The sequence below is a fragment of the Nannospalax galili genome, unplaced genomic scaffold (genome assembly GCF_000622305.1).
Source record: "Nannospalax galili isolate Female #2095 unplaced genomic scaffold, S.galili_v1.0 scaffold1382, whole genome shotgun sequence".
NCBI lineage: Eukaryota > Metazoa > Chordata > Mammalia > Rodentia > Spalacidae > Nannospalax > Nannospalax galili.
Window position 1 is genome coordinate 858,781 of NW_008348397.1, and position 18,025 is coordinate 876,805.

The 18,025-nt window shown below is 49.8% G+C and overlaps 2 protein-coding genes and 2 non-coding genes across 4 annotated transcripts in view; all 4 read right to left on the reverse strand.

The window, feature by feature from the left end:
* Plxdc1 (plexin domain containing 1) overlaps positions 1-10,572 on the reverse strand; it is a 55,973-nt gene extending 45,401 nt beyond the window's left edge. The window contains exons 1-2 of the mRNA XM_008845282.3: positions 10,380-10,572; positions 3,625-3,803 (exon numbers count right to left, since the gene is read on the reverse strand). Coding sequence (XP_008843504.1) covers positions 3,625-3,803; positions 10,380-10,473 — 273 coding nt within the window. The 5' untranslated portion in view covers positions 10,474-10,572. The remainder of the gene's footprint in view (positions 1-3,624; positions 3,804-10,379) is intronic.
* Positions 10,573-12,162: 1,590 nt separating this feature from the next.
* On the reverse strand, positions 12,163-12,234 carry Trnac-gca. Its single transcript has one exon. It is a non-coding gene; the product is annotated as a tRNA-Cys (tRNA).
* A 628-nt stretch (positions 12,235-12,862) lies between these two features.
* Positions 12,863-12,934, reverse strand: Trnac-gca. Its single transcript has one exon. It is a non-coding gene; the product is annotated as a tRNA-Cys (tRNA).
* Positions 12,935-13,762: 828 nt separating this feature from the next.
* Arl5c (ADP ribosylation factor like GTPase 5C) lies at positions 13,763-16,895 on the reverse strand. Its single transcript, XM_008845332.3, has 3 exons — positions 16,761-16,895; positions 15,718-15,869; positions 13,763-14,145 (listed from the first exon to the last, which is right to left on the reverse strand). The coding sequence occupies exons 1-3, from the start codon at positions 16,893-16,895 to the stop codon at positions 14,097-14,099; spliced, it is 336 nt and encodes a 111-aa protein (XP_008843554.1). The 3' UTR covers positions 13,763-14,096.
* Positions 16,896-18,025: the final 1,130 nt, after the last annotated feature.

Consider the following 18,025-nt stretch of genomic DNA (forward strand, 5'->3'; position numbering starts at 1 on the left):
TGTTATTGAATCCATTCTAGCTCTTAATGAACTCCACTGCTCTTTCTAAACACCCTCAGACAAGTGCTTTCAGAAGTCTGTGCTTCTGTGGTTGTTTTCTTTAACATCCATCCTTTTTTTTTCTTTTTTTGACAGGGTATCATTGTATAGCCCTGGCTGGCCTAGAATTCTCTATATAGACCAGGTTGGCTTCGAACTCGCAAAGATCTGGTTGCCCTGGCTCCTGAGTGCTTGAGACTAAAGGCACATACCACCACCCTGCTGAGACATTCTCTTTGGGTGAACTGGGACATGGCACTTTTCATCATCACCTCTGGCCCTGAGCAACGGTGAGGAGTGGGGAGCCAACAGGAGTCCCTCCTTAGAGGCATTTCATGCTCTAGCTGTCCATGCTACTACCATCCTTCCATGCTAACACTGCTCCTTGGTTCTGAAGGTTCCAGAACACAAGGCAGAATGGGAAGGGTGTGGGCTGTGTACTCTGAGAGTTCACCTCGGGGCAGGGATGAGGGCCCATCAGGGGAGACATTCCCCTCAGGTACAGTGATGAGGGAATCAAAAAGCTTGAGAAGAGCATCTTAATATGGTATTTTTAAAAAATATTTCATTTATTATTTTATGTGTATGAGTGTATTGCCTGCATGTAAGTGAGCGCACCTGTGTCGTGCAATGCCGCAGAGGTCAGAAGAGGGTTTCAGAATCCCCTGGAACTGGAGTTAAGGATGGTTCACAGCCACCATGTGGATGCTAGGAATCAAACCCGGGTCCTGTGCAAGAGCAGTCAGTGCTCTTAACCACTGAGCCATCTCTCCAGCCCCTTAATATGATATTTATAAAATCAAAATTCGTGCCAAATGCTAGTGATATTTTGATGAACAAAATCTCAAAATGTTAAAGGAAGACAGGCTCAGTCACGGTGCCAAACCATTTCAGAGCCTGAGGTAAGAGAAAAACTCAGTAACAGAGATGATTCAGAAGGTAGAAAATAAAAATTTCAAAATTTATGAAGTACCCTTAGAGAGAAAAGATGCTTCATCCATGACATGGAGAGGAAGGAGGCTTTTCAAAAAAATACACAATAAAGTGCTTTTAGATATGAGAAATATAGTCAGTTGTGGTAGCTACACTTTGAGGCTAGCCTGGCCTACATAGTGAATTCCAAGCCAGCCTGGACAGTCACTATGATTTCTGAAGTCTGAGATCAAAGGGAACCCCCTGAAAGCTTCCAGAAGTATATGCCAAAACTAGAAGTTAGAATTGACACTAAACTTCATTTTTTTTCTATTTTGAGACCAGATCTTGCTATGTAGCCCAGGCTGGCCTCAAAATCTCAGCAATCTTTCTGCCTCAGGCTCCTAAATGCTGGGATTACAGGTGTGAGCCACCATGCCACGGTTATACCAAATCTCTTTATGGGCTAGGACAGAGGTGTGTGTGTTGAGATGGGGAAGGGGAAATCTCGATCTATAGCCCAGGCTGGCCCTGAATTCTTAGGCCATCTTCCTGTCTCAGGCTCCCAAGTATGGGATTACAGAGTGTGCTACCGTGCCCTCTTGTTATAGCAGAGCTCTTCATGGTGACATTGGAAGACAATGGTGAGATGCCTTCAAGCTTTTTAATTTCCAAATCTACATTCAGTAAAGCCATCAGTGAAAGGACAGGACAGAACAAAGGCATGTTCAAACCTGCAGGTTCTCAGGAAAGTCTCTCCTTCAAGGTAGCCTCTCTCAGGAAGCTAAACTGCCTCAGAGTCAAGCAGGAGAGTAAAGACACCAGGTAAAGGGACCGGGGGCTCCAACAAGAGAGACAGAGGAGGAAGGAGGTGCCTGCTGGCAACTGTGGGGCAACCCACCAAGCTAGGGAAATGTTTTAGTTCTTTTTCTTTAAGTTTATTCTTATCTTTTGGACTTTTGAGATGGGGTCTTATGTATTCCAGGCTGGCCTGGAACTTGCTATGTAGCCAAAGATAGATAACCTTGAGTTTCTGAGTTTCTTACTCCTGTCTCTGAAGTGCTAGGATTACAGGCATGTGCCACCACATCTGGCTGATACAATGCAGGGGATTAAACCCAGAGCTTCATGAATGCTAAGCAAGTATTCTATTAACTGAGCCTCAGCCCCAGCTCCTTTGATGGCAGGTTTGACCACACTGAAAGTTCTATTTGAAGCCAAAGGATGACATATAAGAAAGTATATCTGGGGTAAGTACAGAAAACTAAACTGATGGAGGAAAGGGATCAGGAAGGATCAAAAAAATTATATTACAAGAAGCAGGGCTGGAGAAATGGCTTGGTGGCAAAGATGTTTGCCACCAAGCTTGATGACCCGAGTTCAATCCCTGGGACCCATCAGGTAGGAGAGAACAAACCCCCATAAACTGTCCTTTGACCTCCACAGGCACACCATGGTACATGCACCCACACACACAAAGTAAATAAATGAATGTGATTAATAATAATAATAATAATAATAATAATAATACAAGAAACAAGATCTTACTTTGCTTGGATCACATGATAAAACATTATAAGGCAGGGAGCATGGACTGAGTAAAAAAGATGGAAGAAAACAGTTCTGGGGGTGAATGTCAACCAAATCATCCACCGAAACAACAGGAGGCAGATAAGGTCCAAAGCCTGCTCATCGAGGGACGCAGATTAATTGGAAAACAAGAACCTAGAGGTACCTGCTGGGGAAGGGGGCAGGAGGCATCAGGGTGCAGGGTGCAGCAGGCTGGTACTTCTGTGTTTGTTCTGTGCTTCTAGAACTATTCTTGGTTTATGTTCCCCAGGCTGGCCCTGAACTCCAGGGTTCTGACCATCCTCCTGCCTCAGCTGTCCACTTAGCTGGAACCACAGATACATGCAGCCACATCCCACTACCTCTAGAACCGTCGGATGTTTGGAAGGCTCTGTGTGCTGAGAAGCGCATCCTCTGTTGCTTCTTCTCTTTTTGTGGTTTTTCTGCATTCTGAGGCTCTACCCTCTGCTCTCTCATACTTATGACAGATACAAGCAGCCCAAAGTAGCAAACCATGAGCATATGGACATAATTTACAAAACTCCTCAGCCACACAGGCAAACACACTCTGACACACACATTCACACATGGACATGGAGGCCCCCTTCAGCTTTCAAGGCAGAGTGCCCCCCCACCCCTATCCCCAATGCCAGCCCCTACCCTGGGATAAAGAAGTTCTGCCTTAACTGCAATTGAGCTGCTCTCTCTATGCAGGCCCCTGCAGGATACCCTGAGGCTACCCAGCAGCCTAGGCCTCAGCAGCTATTAGCCTTTAGGGCCCCACAGTCTGAAGGCAAGGCAGAAATGTTATGGAGTGGGGCCCAAACCGGTAGCTGGGGTGTAACCAATAACGCTACCTTCAGCTTTTTCTTCACTGAGTCATGGAAGAGTCCAGTGTCCAGGCTGTGTATCCTGGAGCATGTCACTTCACCTCTCTGGTCCTGGAGGAGGCAGCCTATAAAACTCTGAGATGCTTTGATTCTATGACGGGGCCTGGGTCTGCTTGCCTTCCCTCCCCTGGGACCCCTATCCATTCTAGTCTCCACAGCTGACACCTGGACTGGCCCCTGCTCCCCTTCCCCTCTACGCTGGTCCAGCACTCACCACCACTCTGGTTCTGTTGTCCGGTAGTGTGTCGATGGCCAGGGAGCCCCCGCCTAGGTCCTGGCTCAGCTGGGTCCTGCCTGGCTCCGATACCTGCCCTGGGCTCGCTCGAGCTTTCCGACTCCAATCTTGCCTGGACCCTTTGGCAGCCCATCTAGAGCCTTGGCTTTCACTGTGACCTGAGAGGAGGGAGAGAATGCTGAGTGCAGGAGGTCCAGGGGAAGGATTCGAGATGGGGTCCAGCCCCCTTATCCTGCACAGGCCTCAATACTATACCATCTTTGGCTCTGAGGACATTGGATGATCAGAAGAGCAGATTCACAACACAGATTTAGAGTCACCTGCCCCAATTCCATGCCAAACAGCTTGCATGTGCAATGCTTAAACCCTTCCATACTCCACAGTGGATACTGTATGTCTGGCAGACTGGAATCAGGCTCAGAGGTTAAAGGTCTGACAGTGGGTTAGATGTAGAGATGAGTCACACTCGGGCTTACCGGCCTCTAAAGGTGAATATTCTGTTTCAGCTCCCACTGTAATCACCTAGACAGCTTTAAAAATTGTAAGGTCAGGGTTCCTCCCTCGGGGCCTGAGGGAGTGGGTCTGAGGTGTGGCTTGGATTTTAGGTGTCTAAAGAGATGTGAGGGGATAGAGGCTGGAGGATCAGGAGTTCAAGGCTGGCCTTAGCAACATAGCAAGTTTAAGACCAGCCTTGCTTTGTCAGACCTGCAAGTGTTGGAAGCTGAGAAATTGAAAGGGCCTGATGTAGGAGAATGCGTATTAGACAAAAGGACAGATTTCCTGGTAGCTTCAGAAAAGACAGAAGAAAGGAAGGGAGCAGTAGAACAGGGAAGTAAGAAAACAAAAACTGTTGGGCATGGTGTGGCACAGGCCTTTGATCCCAGCACTCAGGAAGCAGAGGCAGGCAGATCTCTGTGAAATCAAGGCCAACCTGTCATAGCAAGTTCCAGGCCAACTGGGGCTACAGAGAGACCCTGTCTCCAAAAATCAAATAATAATAATAATAAATTAAATTAAATAAGATAAAAGATCTCAGGGAAAGTCCTCAGCACTCTGCAACAAGGTGAGAGAAGCCATTCTGAGCTATAAACCAGTTCTGTATTTCCCTGCCAGAAACATACACAATCCTTGATCATGGAGCACTCTCAGCTTGGGGTGGCTCAACCACAGTTCTGTTTTAGACTGAACTCTTTTTGTTTGTTTGTTTGTTTGTTTGTTTTGTTTTGTTTTTTTTGAGACAGGATTTCCATGTAGCCCCAGCTGGCCTGGAACTCACCATGTAGACCAGGCTGGCCTTGAACTCACAGAGATCCTCCTGCCTGTGTCTCCTGAGTGTTGCAATTAAAAGCGTGCACCACCAAGCCTGGCTCAGGACTCTTTTTTTTTAAAGATTTATTTTTATTCCTTTAATAATCATGTATATGTTTGTATCTGTATATGTGAGTATATGTGAGTACAGGTACCCACAGAGATCAGAGATGTCAGATCCCTCTGCAGCTGGAGCTGGAGTTGCAAGTGATTGTGAGCTGCCCAATATGGGTGCTAGGAACTGAACCTGGGTCCTCTGAAAGAGCAGCAAGTGCTCTTAATCGGGGAACCATCTTTCCAGCTCCTCCTACCACTTTTTTGAGACAGGGTCTTACTCTGTAGCCCAGGCTGGTCTGGAACTCAAGATCTTGCCTCAGTCTCCTAAATTCTGGGATTACAAGTATGTCATTTCTTTTTTTTTAGGTCTGAGGTTTTTTTTAATTTATTATTTTTATTTTATGTGTATGAGTGTATAGTCTGCATGTATGTGAGTGCACCCATGTCATGCAAAGCTCATGGAGATCAGAAGAGAGTGTCGGGGATCCCCTGGAACTGGAGTTACAGATCTTTGTGAGTTGCCATGTGAGTTGTGAGTGCTCTTAACCGGTAAGCCATCTCTCCAGCCCCATGCTGTTTGCATAGTTTCCTTGGGGAAATAAACATTTAAGTCTTTAGCCCAGTCTAAAAGGTGGCTGTTTTGAGCCTGGATCATTGTGGTGAGGCTCTCCTGTGCTTTGTAAGTTATTTAGTGACATTTCTGCTGTGTATACACTATATATCAGTTACACACACACATACATGCATGCACACATGCACACACACACCAGGCTGTGACAACTGAAAATGTCTCCAAGCATCACCAGATAGTCCCTGGGAAATAAATTGCCCTCCTGCCCGATTGAGAACCACAGTTTTAGTCCTATCACCACCTTCAAACTTTGACCTTGGGCAAATCACTTTCCCCATGTAGCAAGGAGCTTAGGAATCAGCTGGGATGGTTCATCTCAAAGAGCTTTCCATCTCAAACACCATCTCCATCAATTAGCAGCAGCCAGAAGCCTTTTAGCCAGGAATCCCAGGGCTTCATTTGTATCTAGCAGGAGAGATTGTCATGATTGATTAGTAATGTCTGCCATGAGCACAGGATTGGAAAGTGGCCACACATAGGCAGCTGCAACAAGATTCCAGTTCCCTCAGGGCTATTAGACTGATTCTAAATGACACTGAAAAGCATTCTTTTCCATTTAAGAGAGTTAGGGCACTAAAGCAGTGCCTCATATTGTCATCTTAATTGTCATACCTATGCTGAATGTATAAGGGACATAAACTACCCCAACCTGTGATCTTCATCAATTTTGGGTCTTAGGTCACATATCCCTCTCCTTTCCATCTCTGATTCCACCTGGCTCATCAGAGCTTGTAGAGTGGTTCTCACTGTCCTAGACCCCCCCACTGAGGTCACTCTCTGCCCATCTGGGAGACAAGCTCCTCAGGCCTCTCTCCACTTTCCTCAGAGGGCCCAGCAAATAGTAAGTGCTCAATCACTGCATAATTGAGGACACAACACTTGGGGGTAGCTCTTGGGCAGCAGCAAGGACAGGTTGAGAGAAGGCTTGGCTGAGCAGGTTGGGGCCTGGCCAGGACACTGCTGTGGGGCTCTGGTTTGTCATTAGACATTTTATCCAATTAAATCATTCTTGGCTGCTGGCGCCTGCTGGACCCTTGCCAGGCCCCTCTCACTTCTCTGCCCCTAATCACAACCAGATGCTCCTAGAGAACGCGGGCAGAGGGGCAGTCCTGAACTCTTCCCCAGGATGCCTACCGAATGGCCAAGAGCCATCGTTAATCCCATCTACCACTCAACCTAGTCCTCCCAGTCCCATGGCCACCACACCATCCAGGCGACCAGGGCCTCTATCTGGACATTTACTTCAGCCTCTACATGTCCTAAAGCTAGTTTCCCACTCTAGCTAGAGCAAGCCATCTAGAAAACACACCTGAGTCTGTCTCTCATTGTCCAGCTCACCACATCCCTCTAGTTGACCTGAGGGCTTTTGTAGCCAGACCCCTGCCTGCTTTTGCATTCCTCGAGCCCCTCTAGGACCTAGCCCTGTTCAGAAGCCACTGGAGTTTTGTGTCGTTTTCTCAGCCAAGAGCAGTCTGCTCCTAAATAACCCCTTTCTCCAGAAGAGCTCTCATTCATCCTTAAAGTCTCAAAAGATGCCACTGCTTCCCAGAATCTGCTCTGTCTTTCCCCTCACCCAGATGCCAGGTGTACCACATCACATAACCTGGCCTCCTGGAACATCGTGCACCTCAGTACCTGTGCTCTGAGTGCTGGGAGGCAGGTGTCCAAGAAGCACCAGTGAGCAACAGAGGAAGAAGGTAGGCAAGGAGAAGGGAGCAGCCCTCTAAATGCCCAGCACCAAGTCTTATAGACAGAGGAAAGGAGACTCTTCCTTGTGCACAGCCCTGCTGGAGACTAACTCTGTCCTAACACATTGCAAAAGAGCACAGGTTTGCTATCAGAGAAGCTGGAGGCCCAACTATGAACCACTTACCAGCTGTGACGCCACAATTTTTTAAAAATATTTTATTTATTATTTTTATGTGTATGCGTGTATTGCCTGCATGTAGGTAAGAGTGCCCATGTCATGCAATGCCTGAGGAGGACAGAAGAGGCTGATGGATTCCCTGGAACTGGAGTTACAGTTAAATGGGTGTTGGGATTTGAACCCAGGTCTTCTTGTAAGAACAGCTAGTGTCCTTAACTGCTGAGCCATCTCTCCAGCCTCTAAGCCTTAGATTCTAATGAACCAGTTAGATAGGGGTGAGAAATTTTCTACCATTTACTAGGTTGAATCTTTAACAAAACCATGTACATAAAGCACCTAGCAATTCCTCCCACCCCCTGCCACCTGGGCTGGGGATACGGCTCATCTGGTAGAGTGCTTGCCTAAATCTAATCCAAGAAGCCCTGGATTAGATCCCCAGTGTCCCATAAACTGGGGGTGATAGGACACACCTGTAATACCAGCTCTCTGGAGATAGAAGTAGGTCTCTCTGAATGGGACAGTCGTGGGACCCCCTCTGATCCACCTGCTCATTCACTTGATTCATGATTCAATATGATTTGATTTGATATAGCCCAGCCTGGTCTCAAACTCACCACGTAGTCAAGAATGACCTTGATTTTCTGATCCTTCTACCCACACCCTACCAAGTAGCCTTGCTCTCAGTGAGGCCCACCATGCTCAGCTTTTCAATATACTTTTATTAAGCTCTTTCTGCTTGCAAGGTGTGGTACAGGGGTGGTGAAAGTGTGTGTTCCTGAGCCCAGGAACATTCCAGACTCTTCCCAGAGACTCAGCAGTATCTCAGGCTAGGGATATGATTGCTGTCAGGGTCTGCCGTCAGGGTGGTCCTCTCTGAGGAGGGGACCCTGGGGCTGATTGTAAGTCTGAATTTTAGTTCCAGTATGTTGATCTAGTAGGAGGTCCCTGGTGAACAAAGAGGAAACTGGAAGCAGATTATAGCTGGAAGGACTACCAGACATCTTTCCAACCTTCACTTGTAGAGACTATGGCTCAGTGAGCAGGAAGCTGCCAGGGCCCCTGGTGGGTGCTGGGACAGGCTTCCTGAAAGACTCTTGGCTCAGGACCCCAGCAGCCTCTTCTTTCCATGTCTGTCTTGGGTATCTCTGGTTCCCCTGGGGCCAGACCCTCAGTGCCCCTTCCCCCTGAGACCCCAGGGTCATCTTCCTGTCTTGTCATCTGTCTATCTGCTGGCTTCTCCTAATCTCCCTGTCACCAGACTCTCATTTCAGGTCGCCAATGCCTCCTGTTCCCATTCTAATAATGGATGTGGGATGAAGGGACCTCACTGCTTCTAGGGCCCAAAGAGTCATTTTAGCCTGGGCTGGGGCCAGGGCCCTCAGAGCACCTGGAGGTTGCTCTCGATGGCCACCGTCCTCGGAGGGCCTCCACAGAGCCCCAGCACCAAGCTCAGGTGAGCCTGGGAAGAGTCAACAGCTTCTCTATTGGCTTGGGTCTAACCTCAACCTCCCCAGCTGCAGACAGCCCACATCTCAAAGCAGAGAAGGTAGAGTGCTCTCACTTAAAGAGGTGACTCACCTCTCCCTGCACCCCCACCCAACCTCACTGCCTCTCAACTCCCCTTCCCCAGCCCTCTCCATGGCCCAAACCACTCATCAAATGGCCACTTCTGAATTCAGAAAATCACATCGGGCTGAGGCTGAAAAAGACTCAGAAATTAACTTGTCCAGTCTCTTCCTATTTATAATTAAAAAAAAAATCAGTTGTCAGTACACATCTGAGAAGGAAAGAACGTAAGAAAGAAAAAAAGATCTTTCACAATTACCCCAACCAAAAGCCAAATATTTTGCCAATAGCCTCATTTTATAAGTGAAGAAATGGCCCAGAGAAGGTAAGTAACTGGTCCAAGGTCACACAGCAAATGAGACAGGAGAACTAGAAACCAAGTGTTCAACCCCTCTCTTTGGGTCTCCCTGAAAACTGATGGTTCAGCACCAGTTCCCTGTCTTGTGGCTTCTCTACCCTCTGCCCACACTGTCGCTGTCATCAACAGCACATTCCTCCCCTCACATACCATCTCATCCCCACCCAGGTTTGTCTGAACTGCATACTGGGACCACTAAAGTCAAGAACAAGAAGCATAATGCTGGTACAGCAAAGAGCATCCCCTTCCCTGACCCCATCTCAGGGGCTCCCAGGTTTGTCTGTCAACAGGCTTGAAAATCACGCACCTCCCCAACCCCAGCGGAAACCTGAGTGCAGAGCCTCAAGTAGACGTTGAGGACTGGCCCTCCTTGATAACATGAGGAACACAAGGTAGATCTTCGGATGGAAGAAATGACGAGAAAACTGGTACAGCGAAAAGAGGAGTGTGGACAGTGGGGCACCTCCCCCACGCACAACCCAGAAGCCCAGCAGAGGCCAGCGGGGAGCGGGGGTGGGGGTGCAAGTTGCTTTTCCTGAGCTCCTACCTCTCTCTCCTGGTACCGAATAGGTAAGGGGAGCAAGTTAGACCGCCACACCGTTGCCTAGGGCGAAGGCTGGGCTAGGGTGCCCCCCATCCTGTGCCGGCTCCCACACAGTCTCCAAGTCCAACTGGGACCCAGCCTGAGGCAGCTGGGGGTGGCAGAGCCTGGCAGGAGCCTCTTCCGCCCCTTAACAGAAATCTACCCCCCTGGAGTAATCTGGGGTCCCTATGACTCTCCCGAGGACCCACGGCTAGGTTCCCTCCACAACCTTCCCGGATGGACACAGGGGGCGCGCACCGTCTCTGTTTGGGGAAGTGGGGGGTCCCTGTCCACCTGCCCCTGACTTCGGGTGGACAGCATCTTCCTGCTCCGGGTGGGCACTTGCCCTGCCCGCGCGTCCTACCTGGAGGCGATGCGGAGCTGATGGCGCGCCCAGCCCCGCCGAGCAGCTGCAGCAGCAGCAGCAGCAGCAGCAGCAGCCAGACCTGGGCCCGCATGGTGGGCGCGGACGCCCCGGGCTGGGCTTGCCGTCCGAGCGGCTGCGAGCTGGGAGCGGGTACAGGAGCCGGCACCGAGAACCAAGCACCGCTCTGCGGTCCCGGGGAGTGCGAGAGGGCGGGCGGGGAGGGCGGGGCGCGACGCTGGGGTTCCCGCCTCCCCGAGCTCCACACGGCGCCTCGCGGGACCCGGCACCGCGCGGGGGCTTCGCCGGTCACCGAGCGAGCGCGCTGTCTCCCGCCTGACCAGCCCCGCTGCCCCAAAAGTAGCGGTAGGGGACTCCCACCAGGCGCCCCTACGTGGGCCATGGGAGTCCAGCCACCCGCCCCAAACCCGGGGACTTTTTGACCGGGTCCTCCGAGTTCTGGGGCTTTCTGCTGTTCTGAGGGCGCCACGCACACGCACATCAGGAATCTACTCCTGCAGCCAAGACCCCGCAGCGTCTGCCCCGGCCGAGGCCACAACTGCACCCCGCACTTGACCCCTCCGCACCCCATCTCCAGCACAGGTTCTCCCCCCACCCCCAGCCGGGCAGATATAAGGGGCAGAGGCCTGACACACTCCTGCTTTGAAGTAGTGGGGACCCCATCTTCCCAAGAAGACAGACCCAGTCACTCCTCAAAGCCAGCCCACTGCCACCACTTTCTACCCGGCTCTGGGAATAAAACATCTTTTTTTTTTTTTCCTTCCAGGAAGGAATAAAAATACCTACAATTTAGGAGATTTAATAGACGGCTGGGAATCAGGTCAGGGCGCGAAGGTGCTCGAGACCTACTTCATGGGAAGAACTGGGGCCCAGAGGGTGGAGAGGGCTGAGATCCCCTGGCTACGCCCGGCTGGAGACCGGGAGGCTGCAGAGGGAAGGGGGCTAAGGACTGCGCTTCACCCGGATGTCCCCAGGAGGGTGTGGGTGCGGACCCGAGGACCCGTGTGGGACCCGCGTGGGCTGGAGAAGGTGGGTGCTCTGGCATTGAGGCCAAAAGGGGGAGCGGCGGAAGGAAATGACCATGAAACCCTCCCTCACCTCTCAGAACCCCCGTTCCATCCCCCTCCAGCACCCCCAGACCTCAACCCTCTATGCGGTACAATATGGCGAAGCAAGGCCCGCAACTGGAGTCCTTTTTATTTTGAAACTGGGGCTGACACTATAGCCCAAGACGGGCCTTGAACCCACGGCTATCCTCGAGCATGCATGAGCTCACCCTACCCATCACACCTCTGAATTCTTAATACCTAACTCAAATTCTCCCGGACTGGCTGGGGAGGTGGGGGAGGAATGGGGCGGTGGGGAGGGGTGGTCTTTCCAGCTGCGGCCTGCTACCGCCCCCCAGTGGACATGTGATGAGCGACACTGAGCGCGACCTGCAGCACTCCTGCGCAGGCGCCGTGAGGGCCTCCAAGGCGGCCAAGGATGGACACGCGGCCGCACAACTCTGTAGCCGCACAGCTCTTGGTGATGGTATCCGCGTGCCCACGCTGCATCTTCTACGGCCTCTTGTTCCGGTTCGGGCAGAAGCAGCAGCACCTCGGAGGTTAAAAGCAAATGACATGGACATGTTTTTAACACATTCCGAGAAGCACTGCCCTAGAACTCTCCGATCCCTTATCTCCCTCATCGCTTCCCGACTGCCTGAGAGTTGGTGAAGGAAATAATATTAAAAAAGCGTGAGAAGAAAGAAAATCCCCTTAGGGGGCACCCGGATTTGAACCGGGGACCTCTTGATCTGCAGTCAAATGCTCTACCACTGAGCTATACCCCCTCTGCCAACAAGCTTGCGCCAATAGCTCCTTAGTGCTTCTTTTGCGCAGGCGCACTGATGCATTTCCAAAATTGGAGCGTGGGACTCCAAGTTTTCGAAAAATTGCAGAGGATTACTCTCTTGGAAGCAGGAAGTGCTTCCCGAAGCTGAGATGCTTATTCATGTTACGAGAAGATGCAATCCGCGGACTGGAGAAAGACGTCTTCGAGACCCTTCGGCATCCCGTGCTGCGCGGCGCTCGGCTGGGCCCGGGTCGTACTCTCCAGCCCCACCTGAACCGCCGGCTGCTTCTAGGCGTCTCTCTTTCTTCCACAGACTCACGCGGCTTCCCCAGCCTTCCGTCTCAGCCCGAGCTCGGCCCCTGGAAACTCAGCTGTCCCTAAGGGGGATCGTCGGGGTCCCCGGAACCTGGGGTGCGACCCCCCGCCTCGAACTCTGCCATACTCCAGCTGCTGTGGCGTCAGCGGTCCACCCGACCCGAGCCTCGCGCAGCATTCCGACCTGGAACACAGGTGGAGGGGACACAAGGGGTCCCGAAAAATGACGAGGGGGTCCTGAGGCCCTTTCCGAAGTCCCAGGTACGCCTGAGAATGACAGTTAACAAAAGGGACACAGTCCTGGAACTGCGAGGGGGCACCCGGATTTGAACCGGGGACCTCTTGATCTGCAGTCAAATGCTCTACCACTGAGCTATACCCCCGACATGCAAATGCCTTTCATCAGAATATATTTCTGTGGAATATAAGTGTGGCGGTGTCCACTATTCTTGATTTTTATCTGTTGGATCCAGAATAAGGAGGAAGAAAACATAAACAAAAATGGCTGAAATTCCCGAGCTTGTCCCCCATCATCACGTCTCAAGGAAAACACAAATTAAAGGATACTGAGTCCTCTGTATCTCTACCCAGACTCCCACAGATGTCCACTGCCTGCTTGAGAGGAGGAGAGATCTACTGTCCCCGGGACAGTTTTAGATCCCTGAGCAGCACAGAAAAGAGCAGCATGGGCCTGTAATCCGTCTCCGTCTCCACAAGACTCCTGGACTTTTCTATCGCCGGGGTCCCTACCCCAGTGAATCTCTATCAAGCCACTAGACCTAGGCAGAGCCGAGAGCTCCCGGTCCTGGCTTGCCGGTACCAACGCTCTGCAACCTGGTCAACCTGTTCTCTAGCCAAATGGAACCTGAGGCAGCTCCACCTCTCCCCGCCCCATCTTGAGGTGGATTTTTACAATATCTTTGCATAAAGATTAAAAGCCAGTTGGAAGAACAGATAGAAATAAAAATTTGCGATGGTGTTTATTACTTTTATTTTTAAAATCTTAATGTAATGTAAAAATAAAATCATGACACAAAGACAAAACAAGCAGGTCTCACAGGAATCTGAGATACTTGAAAGGACCCCAAAATCTGTGCTCAGGGACAGCATCTCAGAGGGAGTGGACCCCTCTCTGTCTGGGATGTCCTAGCCTCCTCCTCACCCTAACCCCCAGCTTTGGCCCTTCCCTCTGGCCTCTTTAATCCCCTTCTATAATCTCCTTTGTTCAAGGATTATAGAACTTTATAAAGATTTCTTGCTCTCCATTCCTACAGAGAATGAGGGCTAGGAGGGGCCTGATCCCTCAACACATCCAGAAATATCCCTGGTGTCTCCACACTCCTGCAGTGATGGCTGGGGAACATTTTCACCTGACACCCTGTCTGCAGCAACTCCAAGTCTGTAGTTTAGTTCCTGTTTGGTGGACAGTGGCCATCTCTCTGTCCATAACCACCCTGCTTCCACCAGAAAATCACTAGGGTTTCTCATCAGTGCTAACCATGCAAGGCTTCTGCCAAGCCTTCTGGTTGGCTTCAGGCTGAGACATTAGTTGGCAGTGGCCCAAGACTGCATCCACTGGAGCCCAGCTGGCAGCCTGCAGGGAGGGAGGAAGGGGACAAAGGATCATCAGCATTTCCCATAAGATGATGGCCTTAAAGCTCCAAGCCTCTGCCCGTGGCAGACTGAGAGCATAGCCAAGGTTATATTCAATCACTTAATGGTGAAAGGGAAGTGAGCTGAGTTCCAGAATGTATCCATGCTCATTGTGCTGGAGCCTGGGGTTCCTACAGAGAAGCAGACGCCCTCTGAAGCTCACAGTCTAGCAGAACAACTCAACAAATAAGGCTACAACTACACACTGCAATAAAGATCAGGAAAGTGTACAGAGCCCTCTGGGAGAAGGGATTCTCCACTGAGGAGGTAGCTTGGAGGCTCACCTTCCTGAGCCCCTGAGCAGTGTTTCAAGTTCCCCATGAGGTGGGATCCAACTCCAGAGCAAGGGAGGCTTGGTCATCTCCATCATCACCCATCCTTGCCTGGCCCAGGGCATGGCACATGGGGGCTCACAAAGTGCTATTGAATTGGACTGTAGATTGGGTGAGGAGAGTCCCTGATGGGGGTGGAGTGAAATCTTGGGACAAGCACATTGCCAGACATCTCTGATCTCTTAGATTCATTTCTCTAAAATCTCTTTTTGTTCAAAAAATTATGGGGGGAGGCGGTGGTTTCTCCAGACTTGATGTTCTTTTGGAGTAGTCTAGCCCCTCCACACCCTGTGGAGATTTGATCTAGGCACTGGGTTCATACTTGATCCTTACACAAAAAATTGTGGCTTTTTTCCACCTATTCCTAATCTCTCTTTCCCGCCTTTCTCCACCATCCTGGTTATCACTTTATTTCTTTGGATTTTGTTATATAGCCTAGTCTAGTCTTGAACTGACTATGTATTGCAGGATGCTTCTGAATCTAATCTTCTTGCTTTCACCTCCCAAGTGCTGGGATTAGTGATATGCAGTATCATACCCAGTTTATGTGGTGCTGGGCATCAAACCCAGGGCTTCATGCATGCTAGGCAAGCACTCTACACACTGAGCTATATCCCCAGCCCCAAGGCAGGAATTTTTGTCTAGTTTATTCACCACTGTTTCTCCAATGCGAGGTATCTGGTTAAAAGTAGGTATTCAAGAAAAATTTGATAAAGAAATCATGCCATTCATTCCCTGCAAACACTGAGGAGAAGGAACTATAATCCTCCTCTTTATAAGAAACTCAAGGTCAGAGAGCCACTGATTTCTGACTAAAAGGCTTGTCCCCCTCAGGTCTTTCTACAGCCACCTCCCCTTCCTTGGGGTCTCAAGCTATCCCTGGCCCTGGGTGTAAAATTAGACCCATGCCTGCCCCTCTAGCACTTATCCATTTTCACTTTTTTCATAGCATTTCTCCGTCTCTAAAGCCCCTGTTGTGGGAGCTTTAACCCTCATCATTAGAACAAGGTCCTAACATGCAGGGACTCTGTCTGCTCATAGCATCTTAGCTATGGGACTGTGCCCATCTTACTCAGCTTAGAGCTGACTGTGGGCCAGATTCTGACAGGAAGGAGATGGAAGAGGGGTTCTCATGGCCATCCACTGAGTAGAACAGGTGGGGTGAGGGTGTGGAGACTGACCCTTCCCCAGTGAGAGCGCAGCGGCCCTGGATTTGCCACAGGTGGTCTTTGATGGTGCTGAGCATAAGGGATTGGGAGATCTCTGCTGTGGTCATGCAGTCTTTCATGTCCTGCTTATTGGCAAAGATCAGGACTGAAGCATCTTGAAGCACCTGTGGGCAGAAAAGCACAGCCCAGGTCAGTGAACCAATCCAGTGTCCCCTCCCGTCTCAAGAATCCTTTGTGCTCCTTGCCCAGCTGTCCCAACTGTCTCAGCAAGAGTGACCCATGACCAAGCAGAGCAGAGAAGGGGGCCCATCTCAAAAGAACAGCCATATCAAATGATGCCACAGCTCATGGAATACCTCCCAACCAGCTCACAGGATGCTTTCAACCTCAGATCACTGGGGGGGGGGGGGGGGGGAATTTGTGGGTTTTGTTGTTTTCAAAACAGAGTCTCAGTCTGTAGCCCAGGCTGGCCTAAAAATCAATATAGAACCCAAACTGGCCTCAAACTTCATGGCAATCCATCTCAGCTTCCCAAATTGCAGGCAAGAGCCACCATTCTTATTCTGAGGTAGATACTGATAATCCTCGTTATTAGAAGCCAAGCAACTTGCCTAGGGTCCCTTGGTGAGTTGAGAGTGAAGTAATCCCTTAAACCAACAGCCCAGGCTGGCCTAAAAATCAATATAGAACCCAAACTGGCCTCAAACTTCATGGCAATCCATCTCAGCTTCCCAAATTGCAGGCAAGAGCCACCATTCTTATTCTGAGGTAGATACTGATAATCCTCGTTATTAGAAGCCAAGCAACTTGCCTAGGGTCCCTTGGTGAGTTGAGAGTGAAGTAATCCCTTAAACCAACAACTCTGGTTTCTGTGAACCAATTGTTCTAAGGGCACTGACCACACCCTTCATCTATAACAAAGTAGTCTTCCTCATGCTACAAAGATATAGCTTTCAGATTAACAGAGAAGGAATAAAGCTCAGAGAGGCTGTGTGACCAGCCTGAGGGCACACAGTTAGTCCCACTGGATAGCCTCCCAAATTCAGGGGACTTACCTCATGGGCCAGCATCTTATACAGCTCCTCCCAGGTGGTCAGCAGCCTATTCCGGTCTGTGCTATCAATCACAAGGATGACAAACTGCCCAGCAGGAGGGAGATGTAAGTGGCAAGTTGTCTCTTTGGTGAACATGTTTCCTACCCATGGTGCTGCCCATTGGCTTCTGCCCCGCCCATTAACCTCTGCCCCACCCCACCCCCCATGCCAACCCCAGAAAAAAGGAATGGTGCAGCCTGCATGTCTCCCAGGCTGATCCTATTTTAACTGCTTTCTTTTTTCTTTTTTTTTTTTTTTTTTTTTTTTTTTTTTTTTATTTTCTTCCTTGAATGCTAAGTCAAATCTCTAAAGGGGAAATACATAAAAAAATAACAAAGATCCACCTGCCTCTGCCTCCCAAGTGCTAGGATTAAAGGCCTGCACCACCACACCCAGCTGCCTTATTTTATTTTTAAATTACAATTATTTGTTTATTTGTATTTGGTAGGGTGTACTTGCCACAGAACAACTTGTGGGAGTTCTCTCCTTCCACCATGTGAACCCCAAGGATTAAATGCAGGTCTACAGGCTTCGTAGCAAGTGCCTTTACCTGCTGAGCCATCTAGTCAACCCTTTTTATTTTACTTTATCTTACTGAGACAAAGTCTTGGTGTGTGGCCCAGGTTGGCTTTGAATTCACTATGTAACCCAGGCTGGTCTGGAACCTGTGAGCCTCCAGTCTCAGTCTCCCAAGTTGTTGGGATTATAAACATGGGGCATTACAACCAGTTTATTTAAAAATCCTAACCACAGGGCTGGAGAAATGGCTCCGGGGTTCTTGCAGAAGACCTAGGTTCATATCCCAGCACCCACATGGCAGCTAACAACTCCATAACTCCAGTTCCAGGGGATCCGACAGCCTCTTCTGTCCTCTGTGGGCATTTCATGACACAGGTACACTTACCTCCATGCAGGCAATACACACATACACATAAAATAAAAATAATAAATTATTTTTAAAAAGTTACACTTAAAAAAAAAATCCTAACCATAGGCCCAGATGTGGTGCCGCATACCTTTTATCCCAGCATTTGGGAGGCAGAGGCAGGCAGATCTCTGTGAGTTCACGTCCAACCTGGTCTATATAGTGAGTTCCAGCCCAGCTGGGGCTACAGGGAGACCCTGTCTCAAAAAGACAAAATAAAAGAAAGAAAGAGAGAAAGAAAGAAAGAAAGAAAGAAAGAAAGAAAGAAAGAAAGAAAGAAAGAAAGAAAGAAAGAAAAGAA

Bases quoted from the DNA above. Each gene is read 5' to 3' on its own strand.
- Arl5c (XM_008845332.3), bottom strand. From the start codon at position 16,895: ATGTTCACCAAAGAGACAACTTGCCACTTACATCTCCCTCCTGCTGGG. The intron at 15,870-16,760 runs GTAAGTCCCCTG...TTCTGCCCACAG, and splicing joins ATAAGATGCTGGCCCATGAG to GTGCTTCAAGATGCTTCAGT. The intron at 14,146-15,717 runs GTCAGTCTCCAC...CCCTCCCTGCAG, and splicing joins TGCGCTCTCACTGGGGAAGG to GCTGCCAGCTGGGCTCCAGT.